At 31.2% G+C, this 17957-nt stretch overlaps 1 protein-coding gene across 1 annotated transcript; it reads right to left on the bottom strand.

Annotated features, from left to right (window-relative positions):
* Nucleotides 1-6333: 6333 nt before the first annotated feature.
* On the bottom strand, nt 6334-10384 carry LOC108336049 (3-hydroxy-3-methylglutaryl-coenzyme A reductase 2). The gene is made up of 4 exons (XM_017572348.2): nt 9355-10384; nt 8953-9134; nt 8515-8861; nt 6334-6882 (listed from the first exon to the last, which is right to left on the bottom strand). The coding sequence occupies exons 1-4, from the start codon at nt 10212-10214 to the stop codon at nt 6640-6642; spliced, it is 1632 nt and encodes a 543-aa protein (XP_017427837.1). The 5' UTR covers nt 10215-10384; the 3' UTR covers nt 6334-6639.
* Nucleotides 10385-17957: the final 7573 nt, after the last annotated feature.

Here is a 17957-nt window from a genome sequence, read left to right as displayed (position 1 = left end):
CACGAGGTTAGTCTGTACCGCGCCTTGGAGCATACTGGAAGCCTCTAAGACTAAGACCTCCTGCTACTCCTCACGACATGGATCAATCCTCTCTACTTGAAAATGAAAGACCATTGGAGTTTCAGGATAACCCCCAAAACTGAGCTCTTGCATTCATTCTAAGCACACTTGAACCTCACCAAGAGGATTCACTTTGAAACACAACACAGGGCACCACCATGTAACCCTCCGTGAGGATCATGGAATTACGTCCATCAAACATACTTTGAAATCACATACTTTCACTTTGAAACCATACTTCAAGTCTTTGATAATTATAAAATCCATTACATATTCATACATAGTCCCAAGTAATTCACCACATCATTTAAATCAAACAAGAACAAATAAGAAAAGTGTAAAATAAAACCTGGACTAGACCAGTTGTTAAGCGCATACCCTCGCTAAGCGAAACCCACCAAACAGTGGATTAAACCCTCAACTTACTCGCTCAACGCACACCATTCGCTCAGCGAATAAAACTGACAGTGGTCTTAGACCCCCAACAATTCGCTCAGCGCACACCATTCGCTCAGCGAATGTCCTTTGATAGCAAACCAAACTTTTGACCTTTCGCTAAGCGAATGGATTCGCTCAGCGAGTCTGCATAATTCTAAAGCACGAAAACAACAGAATTATCACCCCACACTGCCCTAGAGCAATTTGATATAATTTTTCCAACTTCTAACCTTCCTAGATTGTGTATATACCTAATTATACTTAACCAATGTTGTCTAAACGCTTCTAACTTCCATCTAAACAATTAGACTCAAGATCTCACTCAAAAACTCACAAAAACTCAACTTATAGACCCAAATTGAATTCTACCATTTGTGGAAAAATTCCAAGCAACTTAAGGACTCTAACAAGTCCCAAATGACTTACCAAGACTCTCCAAACTGACCATATGCACACAGAACCTCAAACTCAAGTTTTCATTAGTTCGCTTCCTCCAAAATGAGTTCTAAACCAAGTAGAGCTCTACCTCATTACCAATACACTCTCATAACTTCAATATCTAACATCATCAAGTGTTAAAGAAACCCAAACCAATTCAGAAAGCACCTCAACTACACCAAATCAATCCAATAAGCCTTTCTCACTATTTTACTACCTTAAACCTCCATTTTATTCCACACAACTAATAACAAAGATTACTTTTTTCCTATAACAGTCCAATTTGTACAATTCAACTCATCAACATCAATTACAACATCACCAACATACCTACAACAGATTTCACACGTGAAGAACAATTCATCCATATACAAAGCATGAAATTCCACCAAATACTACTAACACAAAATCATGTTATCCAATATAACAATTTAATTATAATAACCATCTATCTCACACCGCATATTTCTATTAAAAGTAATTAACTAGTTTCCTTTACCTCTAGCAATACCGCACCACTCTAGAAAATACTCCGACCGAGACTTGCACTGCAAGGAAAATCTACAAAAACGTACAACTCACCGATTGGTGATGGGAAACCAACCTTAGGACCTAATTGAAGTCAAGAATTGAAGGAAAAGGCTACTTGATACATGCAAACAGAAATCATTGCATGATTAAGATTCAAGAACTCAGGAAGAAAGAGGGGAAACAACTTACCGGCTCGAATCAAGAAATTGATCAGTAGGAATTGTAACCCTCGATGCCAGGATCGCTTAGACACTTCTTGATTGTCGAACAGATAACTTGAGATCAAGAACTCTTAGAGAGAAGGTAGAGAACTCTAGAAAAGTGGTTTCTAGAGAGATGATACGTTTTAAAATAATGAAACTCGTTTATAACAAAACTATTTATAATAAAATCGTTTAATATTAAAATAATCGAGTCTCACTATTTTTAGACTACCACCACTCCTAAAACACCATTTTCTGAAGTTTTACACCTTAAAAGTAAAATGAAATTGGAATGACGTAAAAAAAATTGCAACCAAAGTTATATGTTTATTTTTTTTTTGTTTGAAAGGTTCTACAGTGGCCTGAATTCAATAGTTCAATTAAAAGGAAAAAAATTAATTAAGCTAAACTCGTCATTAGAGAATTAACTCAAATGATTATTTGCCTACTACATTATTCAAGATGCTAGGGATGAGTGAGCGTTGGACTCAACGGAGAACTAATTTTATAAAATTAATGATAAATTTCCGAATGATAGAGGTTAGTGATGGTAATAATACTTAAAGACATAGACAATTTTTAATTTAACTGTATAATATTTAATTATTTGGTCAATTTCCCATGAAAGTATAATATTTAAATAGAACTATGGAGAGAAAATTATTTTTGTTGAGCACTAATACTCTCAATCATTAGAATGAAGAATTATAAGTCATTCAAGTCCTTTAGACAAGAAGATCTAAGTCACTCTTTGTTGTCCAAATTATGGTGACGATCAAGTAGTAAAAATTGTGATGATAAATGATACTTCAATAAATATAAATTATTTATATTCATTTTATACTATTTTTTCTTATTTCTTATCTTTTATTTTTAGAAAAATAGAAAAGTTTATTTTTTTATAACTATTTAATATATATCAAATGAATGTAAATATGTATTATTTTTATTATTATTCTTAATAAATTTTCCATTTATGTATATTAAAACTTTTCTAGTTATTGAGGTTTAAGAATTGATTAAATTCTTATCTTATAAGATGAGAGATTCAACTAATCTAAGATTAAGTAAAATGATTTATTTTTAATCTTAAATTAATATTTTAAATTAATCTTTCTAATTAAGGAGGTCATACTTAATTTTCTATTTGGATATCATTAATATTTGTTTTGGAATGTGAGTATTGCACTCATCCTCTTCTCTTCATTAATATATATTTAACCATTATTTCAATATAAAAAATAATATTATATATTTACATTATAATTATATTAAAAAAATTAATTGTAATAGCATTATAGCTACATATATTTGGATGCATTTATTTATAACATTCACATTATAATTGATATTTATTTATAATTATTTAATACGAAAGTTTAATATAATATTATGAGTTTATTAAAATTTTGTCATTTTTATTATTTATTAATATTTTATTAATCTAAAATTTAATTCTTTAAAATCATAATTTGTCTTTTCATAAAATAGTTATATAGTAAATAATAATTTCGATCGGGAAAACAAAATTATACTCACAATTCAAAATCTAAAGATCATGTGTTTATGGATTTTTATTCCTTATATTAATCTTTCTCGTTAACGTAGGACTTTCAATAAATACTCGAATTCATAACTATTTTTCATAAAGTGAATTTAGTTTCGATATGGGTTTGTGCCCATATATATAAATCAAAATTGAACAATTAAAAATTTAAAAAATAAAAAATTGTTGACAGGATTAAAAAGGTATGTGAGATAGTATAAAAATCCTAATAACTTTTTCATTTTCACTAATAAAAAAGAAACTAGAAAAATAAAAATGGTATGAAATAAAGAGCTGAAAATAAAAATAACTTGCCATGAACCAGCTGAATCTTTTGGTCAATGCGTTGCTTAAGTAATAAAAATAACTTTCATTTTTCCTCATACTGCAGTAAGTGCTTAATTAATTTGGTCCACGTTTCGGACGTGATTTCTCAGTTTATCTGCATGTTTGTTTCGTTGTTCCTCCCCAAAATTTAATAATTATTCACGATTGTTTCAAAATATCTACTAAATTTTAGTTAAGCTTCCATCTTCGCTTTTGACGTAATATTAAATAAATGCATTTAACTTTTTAGAATAATGAATATATTGTTTTTATTTAATATTTTGTTTTAATAAAATAATTTGGCAATTTGCAAGAGAATATAATATAACATTACTCGTTCAAAAGCACGAAAATTTCAACACTCTCTTCATAAGTTTTCACGTCAACTAGGCAACTGAGGATGTGAAATCGAACGCTCCATAAAATTAGTAGTTATACCATTAAGTCATTGATTAATTATAGCACCAACTTTGCAAAAATTCTTCATAATAACTTCTATTAAGACACGCATTACTCAATTTTAATGCTACTTCTACCTATTAATGCAATGTTTTTATTTTTAAATTTTAATTCTCTTCCATACAAATTACTCTAAACAATAAATTTCTACCATATAAGCAACTCTATTTAGTTGCTTTCAATTATCCATTAAGAGAGTTTTTATCATAATATTTTACTAATAACCTGTTAATTTATTTCCTCAATTCCTTTTTGAAGGTAGCATTCTAAAAAAAACAAATATTTCTGTTTAGCTATTATTTTTAAAGTTAAAAAAGTATTAATTATTCTTTTATTATTTATATATAGTTTAGATATATTTATTCATTTTTTTTCCAAGTTGATCTCATATCATATTTTAGTGGAACGCGAAGGTTCATTGATGTTACCTTCAATGGTTATGTTAGAATTTAGACATATAGTGGTGATGGAAAGTAAGATTGACCCACATTTATGGGTCAATATTCCAACCATAGTGTTGTTCAAAGTCTACCTCTTTATCTCTAAATAATTATAACACACTGTTTTACAATTTTTTTTTTTCTAAATATTTCTTTCGTAAATTAATTAATAGTCAATAGTTGTTTTATTAGGTTTCTATAAACGAAAGGTGAAAAGCTTGAAAATTGAAAATTAAGTTGTTAGGCTGAGTATTTAACTAAGTTCACAATCTATGTTATTGATTTTATATTGTTTTGAACGCTCTTTCCATTAATTTATCTCATTCAATACATATTCTTCTTACGTAATATTGCTTATATAAGTATCCACAGTATTATTAACTTGCTCTAATGATAAAATTTGTTCAACAACAAACATAACTTAAAATAACTATTATTCTATTAGTAGTCTATACTGAGATAACTTTTGGGACATAAAGTAAGTTAAGCTGTCTTTATTTACCAATAAATACTAACTAAAGAGTTTAAGTTTGGGAACTTCTAATCAAGGAAACTTAATCTCAACCTTCAAAAAGAAGATTCTTAATTAAGGTGATAACTGCATATAAACGGTCTAGTCTTAATTATTAAGTGATATAGTTTTTTTTTTCTAGATTAAGTACTCCCATAAAGGGATTTTTTTAAACTTCTTTTGTTATCCTTCTCGTTTTATTTAGCACCAGTTTTGAAATATACATAGCAAAGAAACTTGTGTTGTCATTTGATATGGTTTGAATGTTAGAAATTAAAGTTGAAAGTTTCATTTTAAGTAAAATGGGATAAAATTAAATAAGATGAATAATTATAAATAAATAAAGTTATATACCTATTATCTTAAAAGATTTGATATTGAATCTTTCTTACAAAAACTCATACTGAATTTTCAACAGGTGTCTGATTGTTTATAAGAAAATAGTTGCTAGGAATATAGAAAAAAGTATTTGTACGAGTTTGGAATGGAATGTTTTCACACACCTTCCACATACAGTGAAACAAAGAACATTGCACATACGCTGATATGCATAATTAATTAGTTGGATGAGGTATTAACGTGAATTTGCCAAAAACATTGGTAATTCCACATTTCTCACTCTCTATTGGATTTTAGTGCCGATATCAAAGTCAAAATCTTTCCTTCATTTATTTAATGTTGCGATCTACTCCGAAAATGTGATGTGCCAACTAATTAAACCTCAACTGCAAAGTACATGTCATTACGTCATGTTCTCACGTGTTCAAGTTTGAACTTCCCCAAAAAATCGTTTCCACAAATTTCCAAAGATAGAAGAATATGAATTCTATTGAACTTGTAAAGAGAATTAATTCTATCCTACCAATGAATGAAATTAATATCCACTGCACCTTTCTTAATCAACTTAACACTCCAACGCTACCAATGAAATTATTGTTTGCTCGAGTGTCATCAGAGAAATTCTCTAATCAATTACAGAGAGAAACACTGAAAAGAGATTTTAATATCATACTTGGGAAATCTCAACATGAAATAAGATTAAATTATAATATATATCAAATTTTATTCTAATAAGATCACGTGAACATTCTGTTCCACTCACGAATTACCCATTAATTATTATGTAATATCTCTCAATGAAATAGATACGTGTGTAATTTGCCTCATCATTGTTAAAGATCTTTCTATCTTTCATGGTTTATTATTGCATATTTATCTATATTATTCTTAGTGTGCTTTTAAGGCGCGTAATATCTCAATGTATACTATTCCTATTTGTTTATGAAAACACGGATAAACTAACATGTGCTGGTTTCTCCCTGAAATCATAAGTTAAGCACAAAATAATGAAGAGAATAACACGGCTAAGTAGAATACAAAGAACTAAAAATATCACATCCTTCATACATTTGATTTAGAAGACTGACAACACATACGTAGGGTGATTTTTTTTTGAAAGGCCAAGGAAGGATTAACTGAACTAAGTCTTATTGATGTGTGTTCACTTGAGAACAAAACAGATAAAACACTCCTACGATGGGCAGCAGACATTAATGAAGTCTACTTGCACGTAATTTCCCAACCAACAGCAATTAATTGTCCTTTTGAAGGTACTATATATTAATTATACAATTGCAACCTTGGCTAGCTTTTACTATTTGCAAAGTGATGATGGTGGGAGGTAAATTAAGAAACAACTTGGGAGATATCCTTGCAAGACCTGTTGTATTTCATATGGCTATTGACAAGGTGGCCAGCTGAAATTGCAGACATGAGTGAGAGTTCTCCGGCAAGGACTGAACCAGCTACTATGGTTGCTAGTAACCTAGAATTTGCACCGGGGGAGTCTTTGCTCGCACCCTTAACCCCCAGTAGATTAAGACAAGCTGATTGAGATGCCAGTTGTGTGCCCCCTCCAACTGTACCCACCTGCACCATTCTTTAACTCTCAGCATTCTTAATCAAATACCCATCACCACTTCATGTCAGGTAGCTCTCTGATTTCGAGGTCTTTTCATCATTATAACATATTAATACCGAGTTCCCACCATTATCAATTATAATTTTCCATAAGCGGATACAATGCTAAAATTAAAGCAGAGGGATCAAATGCTAAAATTAAAGCAGAGGGATCAAATGCTAAAAAGTCAGATTGAAATTTAATATGAACTGGAATATCAACAACTCATGATCCAGTTAGACACGTTGTGCAATCTTACTCTACAATATAATGTGTCAGCTGTTGTTTAGCTACCCACATACATGTCACCTTTCTCGAGGAGAGAGAACTTGCATGTAAGAAAACAGAGGAATTAAAGACAAACCAAGTTATGTTCAGTTCATTTAATGGTTTTTATCAATTTAATAAATAGGACAGTTCAAAAAATTTATTTTCCGAAAGCAATTGTTATCGAACATGCACTGTCATTGCTCGTAGCACGCGCTTCTCTCTACATGTGTCGAATTAGCGAGTTTTATATAATGTTCTATTGCCGATGGAAACTAAAATTTCTGGGTAATGAATTCAGACATAAGAACCCGCGGATCGATAAAAGTCCCAGACAATATTAATGAAGTTTTTGTTGTTTGCTAAGGAACATAAAAAAAATTAAAATATATAATATTTGAAATTAAAATATTATTTAGATAGATTTGTAAAAATATGTAATAAACGAAATAGTTTTTTTTCATTATTATTTTTTCTATTTTATTATTATTTAATACATATTTATTTATTTATTAATTATATTGAAGATATAAATAGTATAAATATTTATAAAACATTTGTTACATATTTTTAACATAATCTATGTTAAATATAATATTATTAGAAGAGTATTCACTTATATTCTTCTTTCCACGAGGCTTAACAAGGGTTCTTAAATCATAATAGTCTTTTAGACAGATTTTGGTGATATCACTTTCTTTGACTGTATGCGTATGGTGGATGGATACACACACACACGTACGTACTAGATACTAATGTTGTATCGAGAAAAGTTTCCTTATAGAAAGTAATTATTTTCTTCTATTCTACTTATTTTCTAACTAAATAAAGGAAGAACAATCGACAGTAAGTATGGAAGATTTTGTCTAGTCACCATTTTATCTTACACGTGTTACTTTTATATACACTTCTGCTCCCTTACACTTCTATACATTCTGCATTTTACGTAGTTACGTGACTGTGTGGCTTTTTTTTTTGTCTGTTTATGCACTATGCTTCATAAATAAATGTATTCAAGATACAGATGAGGTTATCTTGAAGCATTTATCGATCTTTCATCTACATTTAAAATTAAATGTTTCTTTATTTATTTGTCCGGATCCGTGTGATTGCGTGTCTTTCTCATGCAAATCACGCACTGCTTTTTTTAATATTGTCATTATAACATTCTTACAAATTAAAAAAATAGATGATACTGTTTGTATTTTTAATGAAATAATAATTATTTTCTTCCTATTTCTGAGTTCAAGTTTTAAAGTTTGTGGTTCTGTTTGCAACGAAGCAATATGATGGAGTTAATTGTAACATATATGTTAAGTAAAGAAGACACATACCTCAATGGAAGGCATGGTGACAGAGATGTGAAGGTCCTTGGCGTCGTTGACGGGTTCCATCATAGTTATGCAGTGAGAACTCTCCACATTCTGAGCAGGATCCTGTCCAGTGGCCAAGTAAACTGCGGAAACGATGTTACTAGCATGGGCATTGAAGCCACCAAGAGCACCCGCCATGGCTGACCCAGTAAGGTTCTTCAACATATTAAGTTCCACCAAAGCCTCCACGCTACTCTTCAACACTTTCTTAACCACCTCCTCCTTAATAACAGCCTCGCACACCACCGATTTCCCTCTCCCCTCAATCCAGTTCACTGCCGCAGCTTTCTTATCCGAACAGAAATTCCCTGACAATATTATCATGACATCATTTTGACCCCATTGATTCGAAAAGCAAACAAGGTGACGTCATGACATGTTTAGTGTTTGATTACTTACCTGATATCCCAAGAACATCCATGTCAGGGAAGTCGCTCTGAAGAAAATTAAGCACGTTCTGAACTCCTTTCGAAACCATGTTCATTCCCATGGCATCCGCTGTAGTGCAACTGAATCTAATATATAGATTCTTCCCTGCCATTGCTACTTTTATGTCCTGCAATCTCGCAAACCTGCTTGACCTACACACGTGTGTGTGGGTACACACCAACCGTTTATTAAACTTTTACTTTTATTTAGAAAAGATTGAATCTAAAAAAAGGTGTATATATTGCTTAAATTTTTAATTAAACTGATAATAAATTTATATCACAGAGCTTCATGATTACATGAGATTAAAATATGTTATAAATTATAAAAGGAATATTAAAACAGGATTTGTTTCGGTGAAAGAAAAATTACTTGTTGAAAACGACGGCGAGGGATTCGAAATTGAGAGGATCTTCGAGGTAGAACTTGAGCTGAGAGGCGCGTTTGGCAGAGGCGAACCGAACCACGGGGGCTCTGGTCATGGCGTCACGGAGGAGCATGGAGGAAGCTCCGCCGGAGAGGTGAATGGCCTTGCAGCCTCTGTTGGTGCTGGCGACCAAGCACCCCTCGGTGGTGGCCATGGGGATGGTGTACTCGTTCCCGTCGAGAAGAAGCGGTCCGGCGACGCCTACCGGGATCTGAACGAACCCAATCGGCATCTCACAACACTGCCCGAGAATGGAGTCGTAATCGAAGCCTTCGACAGGGAGGCCCTTGAGGGACCTCCCGGTGAGGCTCTCGACCGCCTCGCGGCGGATCTCTGCGGCGCGACGGCAGTCTCCGAGGCGGGACTCGAGGGAGTAGGAGGGCACGGAGCCGGAGACGACGGCGAGGACGAGGTCATTATTGTCGTGAGGGAGCGGCAGCGGCGGGGAGAGAGGTGGGGCGGGGGGTTTGGTAATGTGGAGGTCGAGGTCGTCGTCGGGGGAAGTGCGGGAGTTAAGGAAGGGGTGGAGGATGAAGGTAATGCCGAAGAAGGCCATTAGGTAGACGAAAGAGGCGATGAGGGAGAGGATTGCGGCAATCTCGGAGAGCGTGACGAGGTGGAGGGGGGTGGAGGTGCGGATCTTCTCCCGCCATCGGTGGAGGAGGAAGTAGGCGACGGAGAAGAAGAGAGTGAAGAAGAGGGCGTTGGTGAGGTGGGAATGGGCGTCATGGTTTGGATTAGGGTCGGGTTGTTTCAGGGATTCACCGACGCGAGAGGAGCGGTTGGGTCGCCGGCGAACTTCCATTTCTCGAGATAAAATAGAGGAGGAAATGGAATCCCGAAAAAGAAAGATGTGAAGTGGGAGAAGGCTTTGGATGGTTGAAACAAAATGCGGAGTCTTAGAATCCTTTTTATAGAAACCAAGTCTCACCAGAGATTTCGCCCTTCTTCCTTCTCATTTTTTCCTATGGGCAATTCAACTTTTTTCAATACTTTCATTAATTTCATTTTTCAAACATATTCATATATTATAAAAACTACACTTTTTATTCTTATTTATTTCCCGGTTAATGTTACCAATCAATAATTATACATATATAAAATTCATTTTTTCAATAACTACACGTCTGTGAATAGTCTATTAACAGTGTGTATCCACACTGGTTGGTATCTATCCATAATTTCAAAAAATTTATCTTAATAGTGTTTCATTAAATATTTGATTTAAACATCTTAATAGTGTTTTATTAAATACTTGATTTAGATTTTTATAACTATTTTAAATATGTTAAGTACATGTGAGATTATTATGTTACTTTACTTCTTAATGTTATAGATTATGACGATATTATATGTATTTAATACTGTTTTATATTTTATCAAATTACGTACTAATGATACTTATTAGAATTCATGCACATTAAATACTAATGATTAGTTAAAAATAAAAATCTTCTGCCAGCTAGACCTTACTTATACACTATACAAAATTACTTTCTTAAAATATATTTAGCTGTAAGCTAAACTTAACAAAGAATATCTAGTTCTTTACCATAGTTTAGTTTTTGATAAAATGTTATAAATGGAATGCGGCTTACTATATCATATAAATATAAAAATACAAATAAAAATATTTAAAAGAAAATTAATGCCCGATTATATATATATAAAGATTATTGAAGTTTTGGTACAAGAATTAAGAAGTTTTATTTTATTTCAAATTTCTCTACAAGATCCACTACCTCTGAATAAAATGATAAATACTAATTGTTTATAAGTTCATAAATATACTTATAGAGTGTAATAATTCATGTACTCCACTAACATTGCGTAACTTGAATAATATTATTTTCGTAAAAAAATGTATATACTTTGTCTATGTTTCATTTTTCCAATATTTATGACGCGTTATTTACTTTTATTTCATATCTTCTATCTTTTAATTTTGTCTTTGTACGAATATTGAAGAAAAAATAATAACGTTTTTCCCATTGTCTTGACTCTTCCGCAATAAATCACGAAACAACCACCAATCTTTTGTACTCATGTACATACAGTGTGAATATGGGTTTAATATTCCTTGAATAGCCAACAATGAAAGGGATATTTATCCAAGTTATGATAAACGTTTACCTAATTCTGAATTGAATTACGGAAGTAAGGGAAAAAATAAAAGAGAAAATGATAAATATAATAAGTGATTTGATTTTAAAAAGTAAAAAAAAAATATACATAAATTTTTCTACATATAGTTGGATATCTATTCTGTGACACTGTTTGCACTACATGTGTCATGTGGAACATTTTTCTGAATATTAAAAATACAGTAAATGATAAATGCAAACATAATGTGAAATAATTTTATAATTATATAATTCATGTACATTATTATAAATGTGAAAGTGTTAAAAAAATAGACAATATGGTCTCAATTCTTTTCTTGTTTTTCTCTCTCATATTTTATAAATAATTAAATATATTTTTAGTTTTTAAATTTTAATTTAAAAAGATTTAAATTTTAGTACACATTAGCCCTCAAATATTTAAAATAAATAAAAATGTAATTTTGTTAACATAATTTCGTTGTTATTTTTGTAAAATGTGAAAGACTTACGTTAGGATTATTACTAATTGGTATGTTTTCGTTTAAATATATGTCCAAAATATCATTTAACACATAAAAAAATAACATTTATTTATTTTTAAATTTTAATTATTAAAATATATCAAATATTTTAACAGGAACAAATTTTAATTTTATGTTTAAATTTAAAAATTAAAAATTTAATCATTTTATAAGATAATATAAATAAAGGTAACTTTTTATAATTTAAAAAAAATCAGACATTTTTATGCTTTATCTTCTTATGTATCAAAATAAGTGACATTAATTCATTGAGCTTTTTGGTATCAAATAATTGAAGACTTTCCATAGGACTTACTCTTCTTCTCACTACTTTTACCAACAGTGTTACAGTTTTCCAAGTCTGTTGATTCAGAAAAAAGGTTGGTCAAAATCTTGAAATAAGAAAAACATAGAATGCAAGAACATCATAAGAAGTTGTTTGAAAAAAAATAAATAGTAAAGTTTGGTACTGTGCTGCACCTTGTTTGATTAATTGCTTAAAAAATTGACATGAGAACTGAGACAGGCACCTGGTTTCTTACTTGCTTTTGTTTTTTAAATTATAAGTGTCTTGCAAAATGAGGTAACTTGGAATAGAAAATACTATAAAATCCAAAATGCTGTTATGGATGTGCCAGACTTAGTTGGTGAGACATGCATGCATATATTTCTATGTACCTAAAGCGCGTCATCATCAACGGAACTCGACAATTCAAAATTGTTTCAGCAAGCAACACTTGTTTAAACAAACGGATATTTTTTATTAAGCCAAAATTTTTACTTTCATCTTATTCTAAAATTTTCATCGATCTTGAAAAATATAACCAAAAGACAAACAAAACGTAAAATTATAGTAAAAAATGAATTTCAGCTAAAAACTAACATTAAATAACAATAAAATATTTAAATATAAGAAAAAAGTACCTTAAATTTTCCTCATCAACCTATAAGTTAACCTAAAGAGAATGAAATTCACTATGAGTAATTTTATTTTTTTTTAAATTTTGATTTTGTTTTTTTGTTCTCTTATCATCTTTAGTGTGATTCATGTATTTAACTTTAAAAACATTAGTCATTTACTCTAAATTTGTTGTGATATATTATTGTTTGTTTGATTTGGATGTTTTAGAGCAAACAAAAACATTTTTTATATTCTTATATTCATTCTCTTGTATTGTAAATGCTTTGAATATCATGATATTTTCAAATAGGAAAATAAACATTGATATTAATTAGATTGATTGTGTATAAAAACAATTTTAGAAAGGTAATGTTGTTAGTTGCGATTAATTTATTGAGATTGGGAAGTTATTTTATATGTGGAATTATGTTTTGATTACAAGTAGGAATTTGACGTTTATTTTATGATATGAAGTATTTGTTAATTGAGATGTTGAAACTTTATTTTTTATTTCAAATGAAAATAATAGATAAAGATCATTTTGTAAGAAAAAGGTGGAATTTTGCATGTTAAAATTCTACACTATGGATAAAAGCTAAAGAGTACGATAATATCCCATTATTTGAATTTCAAGTAGAAAGACAAATTAAAAAATATAAAATAACCAATTTCATTTTAAATAATAATTATTGACGATTTTTTTAATATCCCACGGTGAAGTCATTGATGTAAAATAATTATTGACGATTTTTTTTAATATATTGTGTATTGAGTTACCAAACATGTAGATGAAATATTCAAGTCTTCACTCAAAACTTAAATTAAGAATATTAAGGTATCATGTGATTAAAAAAATTAATAAAAATTCTACCATTTATTCGAATTTAAGATTTGAATAGCATTTGTCATAGGTTCACAAATCAAATAAATATTAATGTGATGTGGTAACACCTCCTATTTTCATTACTCCTATTTAAATTTTATATTTAAATAATTAATATAACATAAATTTAATTTTTAGAAAATACTTGAATAAAAATATATCTTTCTTTTTTCTTTAATTGGTGAACTTATACTATGTAAATAGTTAATCATCTAAAAATAATAATAATACTAGTATAATTAGAAAGGTGGACAAATGACTGAACCCTAACTTTATTGTGGTGGCACATCATTTGAAAACAATTGGCAAAAAAAATGAGGAAAAATAAAGTATAAACAATATAATAATAAATTATGACAGTGAATAGTAAGTAGAAGAACTATATTTCTTTCATTCTAAACTCGTGACATTTTTTATTTTAAGTATAAGAATTGTTGTGAGTGAATAGTTTCTTCAATTAATTATAAGATTGCACATACCGAGTTTCACATCTTTAAAAATTTTGGTATTCTCTTCTTCAAGTAAGAAAAGTTGTAGCCTACAACTTCGTTTTTATCTTCTTTCCTCTCACTAGTTCACATGCAATTTTTTTTTCTCCCTTCCTTTAATCAATTCTTCCTATAACCTCGTCTCTTTTTAGAAATTAATCACACCAGTGACTAGCTAGAGTAGTAAGGAATGTTATGGACAAAACAATTTCGAGAACAGGGTGTGTAGAAGGTATAACTATATGCTAGTTTGTACGAGTGATTCATAGAAATAATATGGTTTAATGTCTTTGAAAGTCTCTATTTCCGCGGATTTATATTAATTGGATTCTTTTATTCTGAAAGTGCTCAATTAGGTTTTTATTTTGGTCAAATTGAATCAATAATACATTTGCCGTTAATTTTAGCGGACGACATTAACTTTAGTGTATCGTGTCATGCTGACCCAGCAATTAATTATGACGTGGCGCATGTGATGGAATTTATTTTATTTTAAGTTTTAAATAAAATACTTTAAAACAAATTAGGGTCCACCTCCACCTCCTCATCGTCGCCATGCCCCTCCTTCGCCACCTCCACCTCGGCGACAACTTTTTCTCCGGCCAGATTCCTCCTGAATATGGCACCTGGCAACACCTCCAGTACCTCGTCGTCTCCGGCAACGAGCTCACGGGAAACATCCCTTCGGAGCTTGGAAACATTCCTCCGGAGCTTGGAAACCTCACCACGCTTTGCGAGCTCTACATTGGAAACCTCACTCTTCCTTTTCTAGATCCCCTTCTGACTTCAAACCTTCCTCACCTTCTTCTTCTTTTCCATTCTAATCATATTTTTTTTATTTTTTTCAAACCACTGTCAGACACTCCAACAAAACAACACCAACTCCTCCATTAATCGATAATCTCCTTCATATTGATTCTCTTTAGTTTTTCATTTTTTGTTTTATTTTTATATATATGTATATAGTTTTTTCATTTTCACGGTCATGTGTTGATGATTTCTCCCCTTTTTCTGTCCTTTTGTTTCCAGCTTTGCATAATCTGAAAAACTTTTCTTTCAATTGGTTTTTGGGTGATATGGTTCTTCTATATGGTTCTTCTAGGAAGATGGATGTCTTGAACAAGAACCTAGGACGTAGGGAATCCAGGTAAGAAGAAAGGAATCTGGTAGCCTTCTTCCACCGACCGCTCGTAGCTTCAGATTTCTTCCACTGTTCGGTAGTCTTCTTCCACAAACCGTTCGGTAGCCTCAGACTTTTTCTACCGTTCGGTTGACTCTTCAATGATATCTTATAACACTGGGAAGATCCGAGGGCGTTCGGATTCCTTGAATCTTATAACACTACAAATGTTGTGAGTTCATGTCGGCAACCGAGGACAACACTCTAGAGGCCGTGATTTGTGTCGCCTGCAACTCGCGATTGGCACTTTCACAGCGGCGCTTGGTGGCGATTTCTGGTATGCAGGTCCCATGGCGATTTTGTGGTGGCGGCTTCAATGGAGTTTATGTGTGATTTGCGTGGCTGCCATGGAGAAGATGTTGGAGTAGATTCTCGCGCGAGAAGTAGATGCGCGATTTTGGGTTCTGTGGTTTAATCTTCTGCAGGTTGCTTGCGATTGACGAAGGAGGAGAGTAACAGAGGACTTGCGACGACCATGGAGGTTCATGGCGAAGGTTGATCGGACGACTACCGGCGAGGATGGCGGTGGCGGCGCATAGTAGCTAGAGTTTGGAAATTAAGGTTTATGTGGAGAAAACATAGATGACGTGGCAGGAGGCGTGAGGTGGTATGTTCTTGTTGGTTAACCTGTGCCACGTCGTAATTAAAGGACACCTCAGCATGTCACATCGCAAGAAAATTAACACCGTCCACAGCAATTAACGGCAAGGGTATTATTAACTCAATTTTACCAAAATAGGAACCCAATTGAGAATTTTCAAAATACGAGGACCCAATTGATACGAATCCGCAGAAATAGAGACCTCCAAAGACATTTTACCAAATAATATTTTTGAGATAGGAGAATTAAAAAATTTATCATTTTATATATTTTATTTATCTATAATTATATATTTTGGTGTCATTATTTTTAATTTTTATTTATTTATTGTTATTTTTTCTACTTTATTTTTAAGGTATTTATAATTTTATTTTTATTTATTTTTATTATTTTATTAATGAAATATTTATAACTTTATTTTTACTTATTTATTATTATTGTTTAATTAGTGAAGTTTTTATAATATATTTTTATTTATTAATTGTTATTATTTTTATTTCATGTAATCTCGTTTTTATTTATTTATTATTATTTTTATTTTATCAATGAGGTGATTATAACCTTATCTTTATTTATTTATTGTTATTATTATTATCGTAAAATTTCAGAAAATAGTATTTTAAAAGTGGTGATAGTTTAAAAATAGTGAGACTCAGTTATTTTAATATTAAATGGTTTGTTTATAAATAGTTTTGTTATAAACGAGTTTCATTAATTTAAAACCTATCATTTCTCTAGAAAATATTTTTCTAGAGTTTTCTACCTTTCTCTCTAAGAGTTCTAACTCCTGAGTCATCTCTTTGACGATCAGGATGTGTCTAGTCGAACATGATGACAAGATCTACATTCCTTTCCGATCAGTTTCCGCAATAGAACGAGTAATTTTAAGCTTTTTTTTGCTCTTCGCTCTTTAATCGAGTTAATGCATGGAAGTTTCCATTGCATGTGTGTCTTTTGTTGTTTTTTGAGCTTCTTGGTAAATCTAAGGTCCTAAGGACTTTTTCCTTTTTCAATTTGATGATTCGTAGGTGTTTTTAGAAATTTCTTGTGCGAGAAGTAATCAAGATGTTCTTAGAGCTTTGTATCGTCGGTGTAATGTAAGGGAAGCTAGTTTTACTTCATTTGTTTGATAGGCGAGTTCTAATTAATGTTTCTTTGGTGAATTATTGATTGAATTGTGAAATATTATTGGGTTGAGAAATTTAGTATGTTGAGTTGATTATATATAATATGTGTTGATGTGAAAATTGATTTAATTGTGAGGTACAATGTGATTATGATGTAAAGTTTGTGTGTGATGAATTTAAAGATGTTAAACTGGGTGAAGTACTAGTTGTCAAATTGTATAAAGCTTTGTTTATATTTCAACATAAGAAATAAGTAGCTTTTAGGCTAGAAAAGGGGTTTTGATAGGTGAAAAGTTAAGGGAAGGGTTATTTTGGTTAAACTGTGTTTTGATAAGAGTCTAAGGGTTGATTAAGATTTGTTTGAGTGCTACGACAACAATATTCTGATGTAGAACTAGTTAGTCATCTTTTGGAGGTGTCTTATATGGTTTTTAGTTCATTTTAGGGATTTTCACTAGTGGTATTTTGATTTAGAAGGTCTAGATAGAATGTATGGTTTTGGGGGTTGTTATTAAGTCTATTAAGACTTGTGTAAGTTGTTTGTTGTAGAGAATTGATGTTGAAAGGTGTAGAATGGAGTTTTATTGGTGTTAAGTTGTTAAGTGAGGTTGAGATAACTAATTTGAGTTAGGAAGGTGGTTTTCAATGTTTCTCTTGGCATAAAAGGTCATAAGAATCAGTAGAATGTGGGGGGAAAATGTCTAAATTGAAATTTGATGTGCATCTATGAGAGGTTAATAAC

This window comes from Vigna angularis, chromosome 10, assembly GCF_016808095.1.
Source record: "Vigna angularis cultivar LongXiaoDou No.4 chromosome 10, ASM1680809v1, whole genome shotgun sequence".
In the NCBI taxonomy this organism is placed as follows: Eukaryota; Viridiplantae; Streptophyta; class Magnoliopsida; order Fabales; family Fabaceae; genus Vigna; species Vigna angularis.
The sequence above is the reverse complement of the archived record's forward strand: the minus strand, read 5'-3'. Positions and strand labels throughout refer to the sequence as shown.

Coding starts and splice junctions, on each gene's coding strand:
- LOC108336049 (XM_017572348.2), bottom strand. CDS start 10,214: ATGGAAGTTCGCCGGCGACCCAACCGCTCCTCTCGCGTCGGTGAATCC. Junction 9,135..9,354: donor CTCGCCGTCGTTTTCAACAA/GTAATTTTTCTT, acceptor ACACGTGTGTAG/GTCAAGCAGGTTTGCGAGAT. Junction 8,862..8,952: donor GGATGTTCTTGGGATATCAG/GTAAGTAATCAA, acceptor TAATATTGTCAG/GGAATTTCTGTTCGGATAAG.